Source organism: Camelus bactrianus, chromosome 34, assembly GCF_048773025.1.
Source record: "Camelus bactrianus isolate YW-2024 breed Bactrian camel chromosome 34, ASM4877302v1, whole genome shotgun sequence".
Taxonomy (NCBI): domain Eukaryota; kingdom Metazoa; phylum Chordata; class Mammalia; order Artiodactyla; family Camelidae; genus Camelus; species Camelus bactrianus.
Genome location: NC_133572.1, coordinates 13946130 through 13966397, shown reverse-complemented (window position 1 = coordinate 13966397; position 20268 = coordinate 13946130). Strand labels below are relative to the sequence as shown.

General features: G+C 38.7%; 1 protein-coding gene across 19 annotated transcripts in view; it reads left to right on the top strand.

Annotated features, from left to right (window-relative positions):
* Window positions 1-7438: 7438 nt before the first annotated feature.
* Window positions 7439-20268, top strand: part of C2CD5 (C2 calcium dependent domain containing 5) — a 76989-nt gene continuing 64159 nt past the window's right edge. For 5 of the 19 annotated variants that reach the window (XM_074357454.1, XM_074357448.1, XM_074357453.1 and 2 more), the window contains exons 1-5: window positions 7439-7931; window positions 8088-8206; window positions 16243-16329; window positions 16932-17103; window positions 19613-19708. In XM_074357454.1, coding sequence (XP_074213555.1) covers window positions 8117-8206; window positions 16243-16329; window positions 16932-17103; window positions 19613-19708 — 445 coding nt within the window. In that variant the 5' untranslated portion in view covers window positions 7439-7931; window positions 8088-8116. The remainder of the gene's footprint in view (window positions 7932-8087; window positions 8207-16242; window positions 16330-16931; window positions 17104-19612; window positions 19709-20268) is intronic. The other 14 variants (XM_074357451.1, XM_074357447.1, XM_074357455.1 and 11 more) reach the window with 5 other exon arrangements.

Genomic DNA, 20268 nt, shown 5'->3' with positions numbered 1-20268 from the left:
CCAATATCTTCCACCTTGTAGAAGTATAAAGTGTTGTCAGTAAATAGTAATTGGTGTTGAAGGAGGCAGTAAGGTTTAGGTAGGTGGGGAGAGAAAGAGCATATTAAAACAAGAGTAACAAGAGAAGATGCACTATTTGTCCCAGAGACTGGAAAGATAACATCAAATAAAGGTTCAATTTAATTCCCTAACCAAAACTACCACCACCACCACCACAAAAGCATCACTCAGCCATTCTTCTTCCCCTTGCTTACTTTTCTCCAAGGCACAAGGGTGCTCATTTGTGCCTCAAGACTTTTACACTTGTTGTGGAAAAATGTGATTACCAAAATAGAATTTTAAAATTACTTTGTTGTTTGCAAAAGCTGTGTCACAGGAAGGAAAGAGGCGGAGTGTTCACTAACCGTAGGCAAATTACCACCATACCCCAGTTCCTTAACATATAACATTATGGATCTATTTCGTACCCTCCCCCACGCCCCCAGAGCTGCCTTGTGGTTAGCAGGGGAGGAAATGCCTTCTAACACCCAGTGCCATGGGGAAGGGAGAGCCCTGTAGTCACAAGTTCAGGAGAGCTCTTGAAAGGGGTGTTGTTTGCATGTATTTGAAACAGTCACACAGTCCAGTAAGACACTCGGGAACCACCATTTATATGAGCCCTTAACTTTCTCTAACAAGTGACAGAGAAAGTTGCCTCTATTCAACAAATTCATTTATTCAACAAATAGTCTCAGTGACAACTACAGGATACACTCTTCTAGGGGAAACATGCCTCACAATAAAAATATACAAAAAAAACAAAGTTTTATGAAAGTAGGAAAAATATATATACCATGGGAATACTGAGCAAAAGAAAGCTAGTCTAGCTGTTGAAGGAGAATGAGGCGTGAGAGGATGGTCATGTCCCAGGTCTCAGGAGTCCCTGGGACTGGCCACCAAGTGAGGGTCCTTGGCTTCGTGCAGGAAAGAATTCAAGAGCGAGCCGAAGTAGAGTGGAAGTCGATTTATTCAGGGAGACGCACACTCCATAGGTAGAGTGTGGGCCGTCTTAGAAGGCAAGAGTGGCCCCAGGGTGCAGGGGTAGTTAATTTTTACAGGCTGGGTAATTTCATATGCTAACAAGTGGGAGGATTATTTCAACTGTTTAGGGGAAGGGGTGGGATTTCTAGGGACTGGGCCAACACCCACTTTTTGGCCTTTTATGGTCAGCCTCAACTGTCATGGCGCCTGTGGGAGTGCCATCCAGCATGCTGGTATACCACAATGAGTGTCTAATGAGGCCCAAGGTCTACTGGAAATGGAATCTTTCACCATCTGGGGCCCGGCTGATTTTGACCAGTATTTGTCCTATCCTCAATGGCTGTGTCATTCTTTCAATGGCTGTGCCCTCTCCCCTCCTTCCCTCCTGTCTCATTGCAACATGAGTATAAATGAAACATACCTTAATGAAAAAAATATTACTACCAGTTCACTTTGTAATGTTGAGATGTTCATCAGGAAGATCACAATTTTATTTCTGTATCCTCTGAATAACAGTCTCAATATATATATAAAGCAAAAAGTTTGACAGGACTGTAGTAAAAAATAAATAAACCCACAATCATAACAGATTATAACGGAGAAGCTAACTTCTTTACCATCCCTTTTCTCCCTACATCTTTGCTCCTTTTTTTTTTCCAGATATTATCTTCTTAGAGAGCTATTTTCAAGTTATTCTATTTAAAATAATGCCTCCCTATCATTCTTTATTGGATGTATACTTGCCCGAAGTTACAATATTCATTTATTGCTTATTAATTTCTCATCCACTGAAATGTATTCCATGAGGGCAGAGATGTTTCTCATCCACCATGAAATCTCTGGTTCCCTAAACAGTTTCTGTCACATAAAAATGTTTGCTGAATAAACAACAGTTAACAACTGTTGGATACTTCTGTGTACAAGAAACTTTAAATGCATTATCTTAATTCTCCCAGCAATTCATAATTTTATAGAAATCCTGATTTTTTTTTTTTTACAGAGTAATTTACTCAGGCTCACACAGTTAGTAGAAGACAGAGTTAAGATTTGAACCCAGGGACACTGTCTCCTTGCAAGTCCTTGGCAGTCCATTGAACCTGGGAATCCACCATGCTCTCTTCTTACACAGGGATGTGACATTTTATTCATCCAATAAACACGGATTAAATTGCTTACTCTGTGTAATATGCTAGAGATGCAATGGCGAGGCAGAAATAGACAGTGACTGGTTTCATGGGGCTTCTGTGTTATTAGGGCAGGAGACTTTAAACTAAACTACCTGCCTAATTATTGAATCACAATTATTTTAGTATCAGAAGCAGTCACTTGAAGTACTATGACATTGCACAAGAGGAGAAGCTGCCCTAGCCTGGGAATTCAGGGAAAGTTTCTTTGAGGAAGTGACATTTGGTTTGAAATTGATTCCAGTCATCTTTCCGATTTTAGCCCAAATATCAGGAGCACCCCTGACACAGAGTGAGTAAAGCAACTCATGGGAGAAGAAGCTTTAAAAGAAAACATATTAATTGCGTGAACTTCTTGTAGGGGGTGAAAAAAATTTCTCCTCTTCTAGGTTCTTTGGCTGCTATGATTATTAAATATGACAGAATAACAGGAGAAAACATTTAAATACATGTGTATGGGAGCCCCACCGAGATGGTGAGACTCAAAGGCAGTCAGGAAATTGAGGCTTATATGCCATTTCGAGCTAAAGAGAAGTGGGTGGGAGGGGGGCTGGGGCTTCAAAGGGGAGGAAGAGAATTCACAGGAAGATGAGAAGAGTAGATGTTTGCTAGTCAGATGTCTGCCCTGCCATGCAAAGACTGGAGAAAAACACATTATTTGTTAAAGACAGAGCAGGCGGAGAAGACAGATGTCTGAACAGGTAGGAGAAGCTTGGAAGAGTATTTCAAGGGGAGTGTGATCAACTGTCAAGTGCCATTGAGAGTCATGGAAAATGCAAACTCTCCACTGGATTTTGCAAACAGAGTTTTAGTGATGGCTCTATGGACAGCTGTTTTGGTAGAGTGGTGGTAGCCAATATAGAAATAGTTTTAGGAGTGCCGGGGAGGTGAGGAGATGGCACCAGATACAGGCAATCCTTAAGAAGTCTTAACTTTGAGGGGATGGAGAGAGATTAAAAGATTTTAGGAAGCCAGGAAAGAAGAGCGAGCAAAGCAGTAATAGTGTACGTGTTGAAATGTTACTTAGATTTAACTCCACAAACATTTCTTGATCACATAAAGGGCACAGGGCAGGGGACTGACAACTGAGAGATGAGGGAGTAGGAACCAGCCCTTCCCCTCAAGGTGCTCAAAGTTGCACAGGGGAGAGAAGGTAAACAATTATGCATTTGGAGAGTGCAGTAATGCACGGACTAGATAAAGTGGTAGCATAGGGGTGGGAATGCAGAGGATGTTTATTAGGAAGGAGAACTGGAAGACATCTTAAAGCACATTTAAAATGAGTTAGGAGTTCTTAAGCATTTTCTAGGATGACTATGAGAAAGGCATTCCAGGCAGAGAAAAGCAGTTTATCAGAAAACCAGATGTAGACTTTAAAGAGCCTGGGTTCTTGGAATCACATTGTCTAGATAGAAATCCTGCCTCCAGCATTACCAGCTCCATGACTTGGTGTAATTACCATACCTTTGCAAAGCTTCGATTTCCTCATCTATAAAATGAAAGCTGATAACTCCTATCTCAGGATTTTAGAGAGGTTTAAGAGGTGTGATGCACTGAGTTCAGTAGCTGATATGCAGCAAATACTCAACATACATTAAGTCTTGTTATCACTGTAGGATGGAAAATGCAAAAAGAGCGGCAAAGTATAAAGATGAAGGTAATTGCAGCAAAGTATAAAACTCTGAAGATAATCAGGAGCCCGATGGTGATAGATTTGTCAGGAAAGTTAGCATTGTTCTCGGCACTAATTAAAAGAAGCGAGTACAATTATTAGAAAATAAACTAAAGTTAGGCTTAATTCTACTAAAAAAAAAGTCTTCAGGAAGCATCTTAATTATAATCTCCTGTCGATGAGGCCTCAGGCAACAGCGATGTACAAGTACTTACAGGCTACTAATTAAGAGGCTGAACAGCTAACTTCTAATTGTGCAATTTGCAATTTTTTTTTTTTTTACATTACAACATCTTGTTAATAGATGCCTTACTTTCCATTAAGATTGCGGCTAAACTTCAATTTTCTAACTTTTTTCTTTATGTGTTTTGGTATTTAAAAAATAAACTAGTACCATGGCAATACTGTGATTTCAGTAAAACAAACACACAGAAGAACGTTTTCAACTCTACTACCAAAACAAAGCAAAATACACCAGAATAGCTGATCACAGTGTGTAGATGACCTTGAGAGTATGGTCAGGGGATTTTAAGTGCACAGTTATAGACTCCACAAAAATCTGCAGGGAGATCTAAGGAAATGTGCATACGAACTGCGGTCTCCATCCTTTTTTGTCACAATGTGAATGGATAAAGGTTTCTCTAGTCCAACAAGTCAGCGATTTACCTTCCAGATTTTTACTTTCAGGGACTTTTTCTTTTCTCTTTGTGGGTCAACTGCTCAATTAAGTGAACAATATTCCTTCTACAGAAGAAATTTTTGCCTTGAAAAGACAGTTCTGAGTCACCACTGTCTAGAGTACTTAATTTAAACTGCTGAGTATTTTTTTTTTTTGAGGCAAAACTAGTATATAACATTATATTAATTTCAGGCGGACAACATAATAATTTGATATTTGTATACACTACAAAGTGACCAACACATTAAGTGTAGCTACCATTCATTAACATACAATTGATACAGTTGATTGCCTTCACCCATTTTGCCCACCCCCACCCCTCTTCTCCTTCCGTAACCACAAATCTTTTCTCTGTATCTTTGACTTTGGTTTGGTTTTGTTTGTTTGCTTTTTTTGTTTTTTAGATTCCATGTATAACTGAAATCATATGGTATTTGTCTTTCTTTGACTTATTTCACTTAGCATGATACCCTCAAGGTCCATCCATGTTGTCACAAATGGCAAGATTTCCTTATTTTTTATGTTTAAGTAGTATTCCATTGTGTGTTACATATATATATTATATATATATATATAATATATATATATATACAAGCACACTTATTACATCTTCTTTATCCATTCATCTATCATAGGACACTTAGGTTGCTTCCATATCTTGGCTATTTTATAAATAATGCTGTAATGAAAATGCTTGCATCTTCTCAAATTAGTGTTTTCATGCTCTGCAGACAAATACCCACAAACAGAAGAGCTGGACCATATAGTAGTTTTATTTTTAATTTTTTGAGGAACGTCCATCATGTTTTCCACAATGGCTGCACCAACTTACACGTCCATTAACAATGTACAAGGGTTCCCTTTTCTTCACATCCTCTCCAACACCTTTTTTAGAAATTTTTTTTTGAATTTTTTGTCTTTTTGAAAGTAGCCATCCTAATCAGTGTGAGTTATCTCATTAGTTTTGATTTGCATTTCCATGTCAATTAGTGATTAGATGGCCACATGCCTGTTAGGACTTCTCTAGAAAAATGTCTATTCAGAGCCTCTGTTCATTTTTTAATCAGATTGCTTAATTTTTTGCTATTGAGTTGTTTAAATTCTTTATGCATTTTGGATATTAACCTCTTATCAGCTATATGATTTGCCTTTCTATTCAGTAGGTTACCTTTTCATTTTGATAGTCTTCTTTGCTGTGCAGGAGCTTTCTAGTTTGAGGTAGTCCCACTTATTTATTTTTGCTTTTGTTGCCACTGCTTTTGGAGTCGGATCCAAAAATTCAATACCAAGGCCAGTGTCAAGGAGCTTACTGGCTATGTTTTCCTCTAGGGGTTTTAATGGTTTCAGGTCTTACATTCAAGTCTTAAATCCATTTTGAGTTAATTGTTGTGTATGGTGTAACACAGTGCTCTAGTTTCATTCTTTTGCATGTAGCTGTCCAGTTTCGTACTGTGTATTCTTGGCTTCTTTGTTGTAAGTTAATTGACTATATATGTGGGTCTATTTCTGGGCTCTCTATTCTGTTCCATTGATCTGTGTGCTTATTTTTAAGACAATACCATAGTGTTTAGATACTTTAGCTTTGCAGTGCCATTTGAAATTAGGGAGCATACCCCAGTATTGTTCTTCTTTCTCCAGATTACTTCGGCTATTCATAATCTTTTGCGGTTCCATATAAATTTTAGAATTGTTTGTTCTAGTCCTGTGTAAAATGCTATTGTAATTATGATAGGGATTGCAATGAATTGGTAGATTGCCTTGGGTAATATGAACATTTTTAAACAATATTAATTCCTCTAATCAATAAGCATGGAGTATTTTCAATTTTTTGTGTCTTACTTGATTTCTTTAGTCAATGTCTATAATTTCCAGTATATAAGTCTTTCACCTCTTTGGTTAAATTTATTCCTAGATATTTTATCCTTTTTGATACAATTATAAATGGGATTGCTTTCTTTCTCTTTCTAATAATTGGCTGTTAGTTTATAGAAAGCAACAGATTTCTGTATACTGATATTGTGTACTGCAACTATAGCGATTTCATTTATTTGGTCTAATAGTTTTTTAGTGGAGTCTTTATATATACAGTATCATGTCATCTGCAAACAGACAGTTTTACTTTTTCCTTTCCAATTTGGATGCCTTTCTTGTGGAGCATTCTTAAAGTTAAAATATCACCCTGATATCTTCCTGTGGGAATTTTCCACTCTCGATGAATCCAGTGGTATGATCTTCCTACCGAAATTGGTAATGCTGATTTTGGTACTGGATATGGCATGTACTGTTAATGTTGTTTTTGATAACTTGGTATGCAGTGATTGGCATTACTTCCTGTGTGTGTCTCAATTTCCCTAATCATTTTCTGATGGTCTGAGCCTATAGGTTAGGCCTCATTTTAGCACGTTTATATATATATATATAAATTGGGTCGATTCTTCAAGAAGTTTAATCAAGCTCATCTAGTTCATTTCTTGTAGTTGAAGGTAAACTCCTATGGTAGGTCTTGAACTCTCGCCAGCATTGTGGACCTTATCTTTAAGTTTGTAGCTGTTTAATAACCATACGGAGAGTGCAGGGTAAATTCCCTCAAGCAGTGGCTTTGGATTTTGAAGTTTTTTTGTTTGTTTTGCCCAAGACCTACCGTAAATCTGCTACACAGTACACGTGCATATGACTGAATAAAGAATGTTACTACAAAAATAAATAAATAAAAAGAATGTTACTACAGAATACTTACTCGACTTTCCGAGATGTCTCTGAAATTTCTCACTCTGTTTCATATAAAACAAAAACTTCACCCCTTCCAGATAGAAATTAGTTGATTTCACGAACTACTAATTGGTCCTTAAAGGCAGCCCGAAATCGCTCCTCTAGCGGTCTCTGCTGCTGCTCCTTCTGTTCCAGCCTTTCGGAAATGCAGCGTTTGCAGCTGGGAGGCAGCGGCCCTCTGAAAAGTTACGGGGCCACACCTGCGATTCACCCCTGGAGGATGCAGCCGGCTTTCCTCCCGGGAGGCAGCAGGGCGCTACCCTACTCGGTGGATGACGCGGCGCTCGACCCGCTCCCCTGTCCTCCAGCTTCCTCGAAGTCCGCCCCGCCTCCTTGACTGGACTCCGCGAATTTAGTTTCTCCCCTGAGCGGTGGGCCGAGCGCCGAGTGATCGATGCCTCCTCCCCGCCCAGGGAGCCGCCATTTTCGGGGGAGGAGAAATACGGGTAGGGGCGGCAGCGGCTCAACGGGATGTTGACTGGCTTTTGCTTCTCTTGCCAGCGCTGTGGGGCCAGGGCAGAAGCCTCCACCGGGGCCACTCCTCGGGCTGCCTCTCCGGAATGAGGCCTCAGCGCCCGCGCGGGACGGGCCCCTTTCCCCTCCGAGAGTAAGTGGCTGCTGCTAGCGCGGCGCGCCCCCGCGCGCCCTCCGCTGTCAGTTACCCTGCGCGCTCCCGGCGGCGCGCGCCGCTCCCCGCGCGCTCCCGCCCCTCCCCCGCCCCGCTGGGCGCGCTCGGCGCAGACTCGCTTGTTTGTTTCTGCAGGAGCCCAAGGAGAGGCCGAAACCGAGACGATGCCTGGGAAGCTGAAGGTGAAAATCGTGGCCGGGCGCCATTTGCCAGTGATGGACAGAGCTAGTGACCTGACAGATGCCTTCGTGGAGGTTGGTGCAAGGTCCTGCCCCTCCAAACACAGGGAGCGCCGAGCCCTGTGAAGGATCCTACCCACCTCTCCCGCAGCCCCTCAGCCCGTTCCTCTTCCTACTGCCCTGCGGGGTGCGGTGCTTGGCCACCCCTCCGTCGAGGGCTGACTGCCGAGACTACAGCCCATGTGATGGATGCACCGCTCGCAGGCGTCCGCGGCACGCTCTGCCGCGCGGGGAGGCTGTTAGTGCTCTGCCTGCTGGGGTGACCCTGATGTCAGGACTCCTAACAGGCCACCTGCCAGTCAGGAGATCCCAAGGCGTGGCCGCGCGGCCACCGGAACACACACACACACACCCTTCTTTTGGGGGAGGGTAGCTGGCTCTTTTAATACTAGAGTGATGGAGATGTTGTTTTAAGAATGTAGATACAGACCGTTATGGACACTTGGAGACCTAGAAGACGATCCACTCTTTGACATAGTATATTCTGAATCATCTTGTTAGGTTCTAAAGCGCAGTTGTAACACTTCCCTGCTCTTGTATAGACTGGTAGGTCTGATGAGCTGTTTCAGGGCAAATTAGTGCCTTGAGGTAGGAAGCCAATTAAGTGCCATAGATTTAAATTGCAAAATTACTTTTTACATCTAATGATTAGTTTAAAGCTCATGCAAATTAGCACAGGCCTAGGGCCCGGAAAGTAATAATCCAGAGTCTGAACGAAGCCAAGTAAAATTGTAATAAAAATTGCCATGAAGATCCCAGAGCCTTAGAACAGTAATCGTTTGGGCTATTAATGCTTAGAGTTGATAGGTACATGATAAAATACCACCTGATTTTATTTATTTTATGAAATATTGTTGATGTTCCTTAAAGATTCTCTAACCTAGTTAAACATTGCCACTGCAGTTCTGACTCTCAGCTTCATTTTTATTTGAGAAAGTTACTGAGTGTATTTTGGGGCCAGTTGATGGGTAGTAGAGATACACAGATTGTCAAAGCATAGTCTTTGCTTTCAGGTATCTCAGAGACCGACCCACACAGTTTAGGTTAATAAATAATAGCGAAAATGTATCATCTCATTATTGCCAGGTCTGTGCTGAATATTTTTTTAATTCTTAGTCTTTGCAGCAGTCCTGCTATTGTATTGTTATTATCCCATATTTCAGTGGAAGTACCTGAAAGTCACAACAGGGTATTTTGTTTGTTTTAATATCATATGGACTTTTGTTTCAGAGCAGTATATACATAAAATCAATAAAAAAAAAAATCTGGAAAGGACCATGAAACCCAAAAAGTGCTAATGGAGATTTGTTGGTACATAGGAGCCTGGAAAATTCAGGCACCAAGGAGAAATGTTCTGAGATAACATTTGTGTTATCAACCTGTGTTGACGCTGTTTTTACAGGAAAAGCTATATTAGAACTTAAAAAAAAAAACCCTAGGAACAGTTAAAAAAAATTTGCCTAAGTTGACTTAACCTTGTAAATCTCCGCAGCCTTGTGGTCTGTTAAATCCACTGCCTCCGCAGACAAGATGATGAGAGTTGTAGAATGTGGAACCTTAATGTCTGTCTCTGAAGGTCTAAAGAGGCTTCCTAAGGCAGTAACCTTTGAGCTGGGACTTCTGGGCACCCAGGAGTTCACCAGGCAGAGGGAACATCAGAGGCACAGAATAAGATACGTGGCATGTGTAGAAAACCATCTTAGTTTTAGGGTGTGTCTGGAGTCAGAGGGGACGTACGGATAGTGGAGGTTGTGGAGGGGTAAGTCTGGAAAGGTAGGTTGGCACCAAACCTGCTTTTCTGTTTTAAAGGATTTTTTCTTTATTCTGTAAGCAGAGGGTAAGCCAGAGAAGCTTTTCAAGCAGAAGACTTGGTTCCTGTTTTTATGGCATTTAGGTTTTGGTGGGAGAGCCAGACATTAAAAAGTAAAGACACGATTGCGTTTATAATGTTACAAGTTGTGATGTGTGCCATGAAAGAAAATGATAGAAAGAAAAATCAGGAACTTTAGGTTGAATAATCAGGGGAGGCCTCCGAGAAAGTGTCAGTTGGGCAGACCTGCTGGGTGAGAAGGAGCTAGCTGCTCAGGGAGTGTGTGTGTGTGTGTGTGTGTGTGTGTAGAGGGCGGTGGGGCAAGAGAGGCTAGAGGAGAAGAGGGTCTCAGTGGAGGGAGGATCCTGAGGATTTGCTTTGTTTTAGGAAGTGAATGAATGTAGTGAGTGAAGGGGAGGGTGCCAGAAAGTAAGGTTGGAGAGTTAGTCAGGAAGCCAATTGTGCAGGACCTTAGAGACCATGACCAAAGTCTGGATTTTATTCTCAGTTCAGTGGGAACCACTTGTTAAGATGAGCCCTTCTGTTGCTGTCTGGAGAATGGTCTGCAGAGGGGAAAGACTAAAACAGCCAGCTACTTAGATTTCATCACAGTTCAAAAAGATGTGGTGAGGGTCAAGGTGATGGTTTTGGTAATAGAAAGAAGTGGATGGATTCCAGATGTACTTTGAAGATAGTAGAGGATTTGTTTGTAGATTGGAGTAGGTGAACAGGGAAAAAGAGGCTAAAAGATGACTCCTAGCTTTCGAGTCATTGGTGGAGACTGATTGATGGGTAGAGAATCAGCTTCCATTTGAGCATGTTAACTTTGAGCTGTCTTTGTGTCCTTTGATTGGAGTTGTCAAGGAGAAAGTTAGATATGTGAGTATGGTGTTTAGAAGAGAAGTATGGGTTAAAAGTGAACTCATACAGGCCAGTCCTCCTCAACTCTGTGAGGCCCAGGCCCCCTTTATACAGCAGGTGTTTTGACATCTACCCTCTACTATCTTGGCATGACATCCGTAGCTAATATAACCTATCTGTGCTCACAATTAAAAAAATCAGTATAATGATCTAACTGTAATGTGACAGAGAGATAAAAGTATTTTTTAATATGCATTTCAATATTGAAGTGCTTGTTTATGACCACAGTAGAAGACATGACCTAATCAGATTGAGTCCATGAATATTTATTGAGCCTTTGTATATATCAGATACTATATTGAATATTGTACTGCATGCTGGGGACAGAGCAATGAGTAAAACAAAAATTTCTTTATGCATTAAATTTAGGTTTTAGCGGGTGGAGGGAGTTATAAAATAATTAAGTAAAAGATAAAGTATGCTAGATGGTGAGAAGTGCCCCACGCGAAGAAAATAAAGCAGGGGTGCAGGAAAGGGAGCACCTCTCCTCCACGTAAAATCACCCGAATGTGGCTGCTTCTCTCCACAGTGAGTCAGTCGTGTCGTTCTGGTGACTCAGAAAGGCCTTCGCTGCCATTGGTTGTGTGATTTTCCAAAATGGTCAACTCATGGGAAAAAAAGAGAGTTGTCCATTAATTTTACATGACAGTTGTATTTCTTGGCAATTACATGTATTAAAACCCCATCACAATACTTAAATCTGTAAAGCTGAGTTAGTTCTAGGGAGGTTTTTCACCCATGTGGCTATCTGGTGGGGCCGTTTGAAGGTCATGACACAAGACGTGTCTTCATTGTTGGGGACTGTCCTTGAACTGCAGGACACCTAGCATCTCTGGGTTTGCTCACTTAATACTACCACTATTCATCCTGAAAACATCCCTAGACATTTCTGAAGTTCCCTTAGAAGCTGGTTCTGTCCCTTTTGCAAACCTCTGAGTTAGGGGGAGAGAAGAGGGATGGATCCTTGAATGAACTTGACATTAAGAGTTTTATTAGAGGTGGAGGACTAGGGGAAGGAAACTGAGATTGTTACCCTGGCGGGGGTGGGGGAAGTCAGGAAAGTAATGTCTCAGAAGACAAGAAAAGATGTTTCTAGAAAGAGGAAGCCCTCAACAGTCAAATGGCACTGAGAGGTCAAGTGAAAGGGACAGGGCAGTCACTGAATTGGACAACGCGGAGGTGTTACAGGTCCTGACTGGAGAAGTGAGAAGGACAGAAGCCCGTACTGGAGTGGTTTAAAGAGGGCTGAAGTACATGGGTGTAAGTTAGAGCAGCATGAATTGGCAACTGTTTCAAGAAACATGGCTCAAAGGGAGAGGAGAAATCGTGCGCTCTTTAGGGGAGTTTGTAGCTTTCAGTACTTAAAAAAAATAAGATAGATGATTTTAGAACATACTTGTGTACTAATGAGAATAATCCAGCAGGAAGGGAAAGATTAATGCAGGAAACAGGATAATGAAGGATTACGAGATAATAAAGGGCTAAATAGTGTGATGTCAACTCTTGAGAACTATAATGAAGCTGGGCTGGTGATGAGGAATCTTTGTACTGGGCTTGAAGGATGGTAGCATTTCCTTAGGCAGAAAGGAAAAAGGGGCGTTTTTTTTGATAAATAGACTTGATAAGAGCAAAAGGAGGGGATAGAGCAGGTGTAACTGGCAGGAGGGTTCTTGTTGAGTAGAAATGGGAAATAAGATTTGGCTGAGTGGAGGGGGAACAGATTACCGAGTGGGCTGGAAATGAGGTGGAGAAGTCTCTACATTAGAAGCTCTCAACCCATTCCCATTTACTGACTCCTTCAGTCTTCAGTGCTCTGCGTTTCTGCCATACACACATGCTTTTATTCTTGTTTTATTTTCATATTCTTTTTCATCATAGGTTACTACGAGATACTGAATGTAGTTCCCTGTGCTATACAGAAGGAACTTGTTATTTCTCTATTTTATATATAGTAATTAGTATCTGCAAATCTCGAACTCCCAATTTATCCCTTCCCACCCTCTTTCCCCACTGGTAACCATGAGTTTGTTTTCTCTGTGAGTCTGGTAAACACATTCTTGAATACCCATGTTGTCGGATTATCCGCCAGCATGCCTGCTGCTTCCATTTGCTGGCTGATGTGCTTTACCAAGGGGCAGTTATGTTTATCCTCAAATCTGTCTACCCCAACTCTGTTTGTTATTTTTATTTATTTAAACCGGGTATAAATCAGTTGAAATAAGTGTGAAAATGAAATTGATAATGCTATGTGAAGACTTATGGATACAGTCACTAAAAATTACTCCTAAATTAGATGAAGATTGTGAAAGATCAAGGATTCTATGTTCATAGTTTTTCACAATTTTAAGTTCTACCATCACATTTTAAAGACACCCCAACTGGCAAACACAGATGATACATTAAGGGTGTGGTTTATGCAAAAAAAGATGACACAGAACTGTCAGCAGTGGATCCTTACTCAGAGAAGAGGCCTTAGTCTTATGATAAAAGATAGAGGAATGACTATTTATATACTTGCTTATTTGGAAATGTTTACTGTTTGCATCGTTTTTAATGATTATCTGATCTTACCAGTTATTTGACTGACTGATCAAATACTGGTCCTGATTGCTTGGCTGAGTGAATATTTACTGTATATGATCTGAGAAGTTTAGGAAGCCAGGGAAGACCAAGTAGTATTTAAAGATGATTATGGCAGGCATCTCCAGGGTGAATGGGATGGGAGTCTGCACAAGGGAAGGATTAATCAAAATATATCCCAGTATTAATGTACATGTTACAAACTGTTCTGCTAACCTACACGGTCATTTTGTGTTTATCCAGGAGCCTTTGAGGGAACAGGGAGAGGAAAAGAAATTAATATTTAATGAGCATTTTCTACCAGACATCTTGCTAGGTCTCTGCATGCATGATCCCGCTTAATGCTTGCAGCAATTCCCCTTTCCAGAGGAGGAAGCGGCTTTAAATAACAGGTTAAATCTCTTTCTCAAGGTAATTTAGCTAATGAGTGGGGAAGGAGAATGCTTTTACTTTACTAGGGAATCTCGTTAAAATCCCTGATGTTCTCTGAGTTGTAAAGGCGTTCACTTAATTGCTGAGTAATAAAATCTTCCTTGGATTAAATAAGACCAAATGAACTGTGATTCTTCTTTAGTAGAAGGGGAATCTTCGCAATGCTGGCAAAGTACAAGCTCTAGCCTTTTTCTAAGATCTTGTCTTTTGCTTGTTTTTTTTAATGCAACAGGGGGACTATGAATCTTTACTACAGCTGGAGTGGACAGTTGACTATAAAAAGAAAAAAAGGCACAGTAAATAATCCATTAAAAAATAGGGACTATATGTGCATGGTTCAAAACTCAAAAGGTCCAAAATGAGTCAGCTTCTCACTGCCTTTCCTTTAACTGATCTGTTGAGTGGCCACTGTTGACATTTTTTGTATATCCTTCTAGAAATTACCTGTGCATATATAGGCATATATTACATGCTTTATAACACTTTGTCATTTTTTTTCCTCAGCAAAGAATGTCATACTGCTCTGCTGCATAGAGCTGTATCTTGGACCTTGTTCGGTACTAGTGCAGAGAGAAGTACTCGGTTCTTTTATTTAGCACTGCATTGTGTGGCTGTACCACCCTTAATTTAGTCAGTGACAGATCAGTGGACCTCTAGGCTACTTCCAATCCTTGCTACTATAATGCTGCTGATATATGTCTTTGTGCACCTCTGTTTAAATTTAAAGGGTATAGGCATTTACATTTTTGATAAATGTTGTCAAAGTGCCCATCGTAAAGATTTTTCTAATCTGCACTCACACCATTGGAGTATGAGTGCCTCACCCACACTGTGTTTTCAAACTTTGATCTTTGCCAACCTGACTAGTAAAAATGCTGGTTTAGTTCGATTTCTCTTAGTATGAATGAGGTTATCATCTAGATATGTTTAAAAGACATCTGTATTTCCATTTCTTTGAATTTCCTTTTTTCTGTTTGTTGATCTTTTTCTTATTGCTTTATAGGAACTTGTTGAAATTGAGGAAATTTGCTCTTTGTGACATATTTGGCAAATCCTTTCTCTCTGTTTCTTATTTATCTTTGACTTTGTCATACTCCTTACCATGTAAGAAGTTATTATTTTTATGTAATTTCTTAAAACTTTTCTATCCTCTAACCAAACTGCCTAGGTACCAAATGGTTGGTATCATTCCTGATAATTCACATTGAACAATAAAATGACTAGAAAAATAGACTGAAGATAATAACTATAGTTTTGGATATTTTTGCCTTTAGAAAGTTCTCTGGACTGATTAAACATTAATATCTGCAGGTAGTATAATACCAAAAATAGGATTGTAAGTCAAGAGGGAAAGGAGATTACATAGATTATCTGATTGAACCAGCATTGCCTAAGTGTCTACAATGTACAAAACTCTTTGCTGGGCATTGGGGTAAAAGGGAGAACCTTTAATGGATTTTGTGGTTAAGATAGATATGTAATGGTGATAACTGACAGAATTAGGGAAGAGCTTGAGAAAAAGATCAAATTTAGGAAAGGCGAGACAATCTAGGAAGTGGTTACCTAGCTATTTTGCTCCGAAGCTTCCTGACCACTTCTCAGGTCCAGTCTGAGGTTTCACAGCCTCCATTCTTTGTTAGGAGCAAATCCCAGAGATTTAGCCTGCTCTCTGCCTTCTGCATTTTCTTCTTATTTACTTTTGGATTTTGATTTAGTGCCCGCCAAGACTGGCTAAGAAATAAGATAGTCTCCCCACCCAGCCCCTTTTATTGTCCTTGAAGATAAGAACATAAAGCCCTTAATGATCATAGTTCATTGGTGCTCACTGTGTATGCCCAGATAAGGATTAAAAAAATAACAAAGATGAGGAAGTTAGGAAATACACCTACTGCTAAATTCTTAGAATAATAAGCTGTAGTTCTGAATTCCCTTGATGGGATGGTAAGAGTCAGCTGTCCTTTTTACCGTCTGATTTTATTTTGCTGGCTCTCCACCCTTAAGACTTTCCTCTTTTGTCTGAGCTCCTGTTTAGCGAAGGTGGTGTTGACTGCTTCCTCCAGACTGACACAGTGGTCTGTTTTTAATTCCCCTGTGGAACTAGTCAAGCAGAATGGTAGGCAATCCCTTGTTCCAGGTGTAGTCTGTAAACTTATCTGGACCCCTCCATAATTTCTTTCCTTTTGTCTCAGGGGATGGTTGTCCTTTTAACCCTGGTTGGCTAATCTTCCCATTGTTTGGCTGACATTCAATTTTATTTTTATTCACGTTTTTGACACTTATATTTATATTGTTTCTTACTTGTTTTTAGGTAAAATTTGGTAATACCACCTTTAAAACAGATGTGTGTCTCAAGTCCCTCAACCCTCAGTGGAACTCAGAATGGTTTAAATTTGAGGTAAGTTTTTAAATGTCAGCATTTTTGACTGTTTTTTTGAGGTGACCCCTTTTCCACAGGAATGGAGTACCTTTCATTTCAGGTATAGTGATTTTTTTCTAAAAATATTTCCTAGTAATAACTGAGGTCTTAAAAATCATGTTACAGTTTGGAAAATGATAGTATATGAATAGGAGAAGCCAGATTAAAAATGTATTATATTATTATATAGTAATTTTCTCTGGATTTTAGCATATACCAAAAATTTTCTCTGGATTTTAGCATATACCAATGTACAGATTAAAAATTTTTTGAAATTGTAAAAAATGTATATCATAAATATTGTCATTTTAAGCATTTCTAAGAGTACGAGTTAGTAGCATTAATTGCATTCCCATGCATATAATGTGGAACCATCGTGACTATTCCCAAAGCTTTTTCATTACTCCAAGGAGAAATGACTCATTCAGCAATAACTCCCCATGCCCTCCTCTCCCCAGCCCCTGGTAACTGCTAATCTACTTTCTACTTTAATTAATATTTCTATCTGGTATATGTACACATTGATGGTAATGAAGATTTTTAAATTACAAGATTTATTTTTAAAAGGTATACTTTTTTAGGTGGACGATGAAGATTTACAGGATGAACCTCTCCAGATCACAGTTCTTGACCACGATACTTACAGTGCAAATGATGCCATTGGCAAAGTCTACATTGATATCGATCCTTTACTCTACAGTGAGGCTGCCACTGTCATCTCAGGATGGTTTCCAATTTATGATACCATTCATGGTAAGCAATATAGTTTAAGAAAATAAGTCACAATCCTTTAATTTATCTTTAAAGACTTCTGTGCTCTACTTGGTGGTTTAAAAAATATGTCTCTTCAAAAGATGTCTTCTTTTTAGTGGACATGTGGTAGTATGTATTGTTGATAGAGCTGTTACTTTTCTGAACATAATTTGATATAACGCCTGCTAACTTTGTACCAGACAGTAAGCAAATGCATCATTTAAAAATCATCTAATATTGGCACTCCGTTTCTAAAACATATTTTTAAGTGAATAATCTTGAAACTTGTCTGCCTAAAAAATTCTTCGAAGGAAAAAATATTCTTCAAAAGCTTTTTGTTGCCTAAAGCAAAGTTCTCAGAGTGTGGTCTGGGGACATCTAGGGTCCCTGAGATACTTCCACAGACTCTGTGAAGTAAGATGAGAACTGTTTTTAGCGTAATGCTTACATGTCATTGCCATTTTAATTCTAATTTTCTTACAGGTGTATAAAGAAGTTTTCTAGAGGTTTTATGATGTATGATGTTACCACACATTGATTGCAGAGCAGAAATGAGAACCTAACTATTCCATTAAGCTAGACACTAGAAATTTGCAAAAACGTAATATAATGCCACTCTTACTGCTAAATTTTTTTGTTTTTCAAGTTTTTATAAAAATGTTTATTTTAACATAAAGTGATTTACTATTATTACTTTAAATGAGTAAGTAAATATTTTTCTAAATTTTCAATTTAAATTTATAATATAGTAAATATTGAAGGTTTTAACCCACATAGACAAAGACTCTTTGAGGTCCTCAGTGATTTTGGAGATTGTAAAGGGGTCCTGTGATCAAAAAGTTTGAGAACTGCTGGTGTAGAAATATGTTCTCTCTTTACAATGGCAGATGGACCCATAAGGAACTGGCAGGTGCTTCTGTCTACAGTCTTGCATTCTTCTCCCTGTTTTACATTCTTGACCATTCGAGTCCATTAATATAGTTTATTATAAGAAAATAAGACGTTTGATGAGAGTTATGTATATTTGTTGTGGCAATATTTGTGTTCTACTCTTATTTACTAATATTTAAAATGGCAAAATAAATTGGAAAACAGGATTTACTTAAATAAATTTGAGCATATATAGACCATCAGTTATATAGCCGGAACAAAACACATGTTTTCAAAACAATGGCATAAGGAAATGTGCGTGATATACTACGAATTGCAAATTTCAGATCATGAAAGACTGTTATTAGACAATCTCCAATTTGTTTAGAAACAAAAAAAAAATTACATATATGTGATATCATTGGATAAATTGGTAGAATACGTGATAAAATGTTTATCCTTGAATAGTTTCATTTTGAGACTATAATTTAACTTTTCTTCTTTGTCCTCTTTTGCTTTATTTCCATATTTTCTACACTGTATGTATATAATCTTTGTAATCAGGAAATAAAATCCAGTCAAATGTTACATTACCAGTAAGAAAAGCTGCTGGAGAATTAATCTGGGCTTGGATTAAAGGCAGTAGCTATATGAGTGAAAGAATTTTCCAGACATTTCATATAAAATATTATTTACAGTTGGTTTAATATGCTCAATGGGCCCTTTGTTAGGAAAGCAGTCGTCTCTTATTTCATGGGTAATGAACAAGTCACTCTTCTTGGAAGGTCTTTCTCCACAAGTGTGAATTTGACATGAAGTCAGAGCAGTCAGAAATATTTAGCAAACATTTCGACATAGGGGCTAGGCCATTTTTATGTGTTCATTTCATCTTCTGAAAAAATTTTTTTCTTGGAAATTAAAGTTTAATAAAAGTTAAATAAGTTACATCGTGTCAATAGCTAGTTCAGAGGTGGGGCCAGGATTAAAAGTCAGATCTTTATTATCCCAAAGTAAATGCTCTTCACAACTAACACAAGAATCTGATTTAACACAAAAGAAGCTTTATTCTTCTCAGTGAATTAGTTAAAATAAGCTAACAAAGAGATTTCAAGAAAGAGGGTTTTTCAGAAGATGCCCTAACACATTAAAATGACTCAGCCCCTATCTCTGAACATTTATTAAATATTTTCATTTGACTGTCCTGACTTCATGTCAGAGTCGTACTTGTGGCAGAAGACCTTATTTTAACTCATAATTCTATAGAAATTACCTTATTGGGTTGGTGTGTGCACTATGACATACTGCACCTAAAGCGTTTAGAACGTTATCAGTGCTCAGCAAACGTTATTGTCATCATCATCATTGTCATCGATATAAATGGAACTCCTTTCCAGTTAGTCTTGGTTCCAGTAAGTGGAGACTTGTGCTGAAGATGAAAATTACTCATTCCCTAATGCATACATAGTTTTCAGGAAATGTAAAAAAAAACTACTTAGGAATGAAAATAACACGGAGAAAAGTTAACCTTGCTATTTTGATTGGTACATTATTTTAAAATAATTGGCATTTATTTGCTTGATTGTTTAATTATACTTTAGTTTCTTGAGGTAGTAACTTGATTTTCCTTTTGAAATTATAGGTATCCGTGGGGAAATCAATGTAGTTGTCAAAGTAGACCTCTTCAACGATTTAAACCGATTCAGGCAGTCGTCATGTGGAGTGAAATTCTTCTGCAGTGAGTAAATATATTTTATTACTCACTTGACAGGAAATTTAATAATGTTAAATATGGGAAGTCAAATTAATATTTCAGAAGGCCAATGGAAAACCTACTATACTTTGGTTTTAAGGCCAATGAGAAAATTGTTAATTTTTCAGAAACAATTCTGGGGACTCTCTCTGATTTTCAAAAATTATTTTTTAATTTATTATTTAAAAAAAAATTTTTTTCGTTTCGAACCCTTGTGTCAAGGGCTGACTTTCAGTAAATCACAGTGAGGGAGTTGCTCTGCTACGTACGAAGCCCTGACCCAGAAACAGACTCTACCTGATTTTAAAGTAAATGATACTTAATTTGTTTTACAAGTTCAGAGAAATTTTTTTTAAGAAAAATCCAGTGGCCACGTGCATACACACAGTAGTCATGTTGAACTTAGAAGACTGATTAGAAATATTATTATAATTGCATCGAGCTTATCACAGTAAATGATATTCTCGTACTATATATCCAAAAGGTAAGAATTTAGTTGTACATTTTTAAAAAGTTGAATTTAACCTTGTGATAAATAGAAGCAT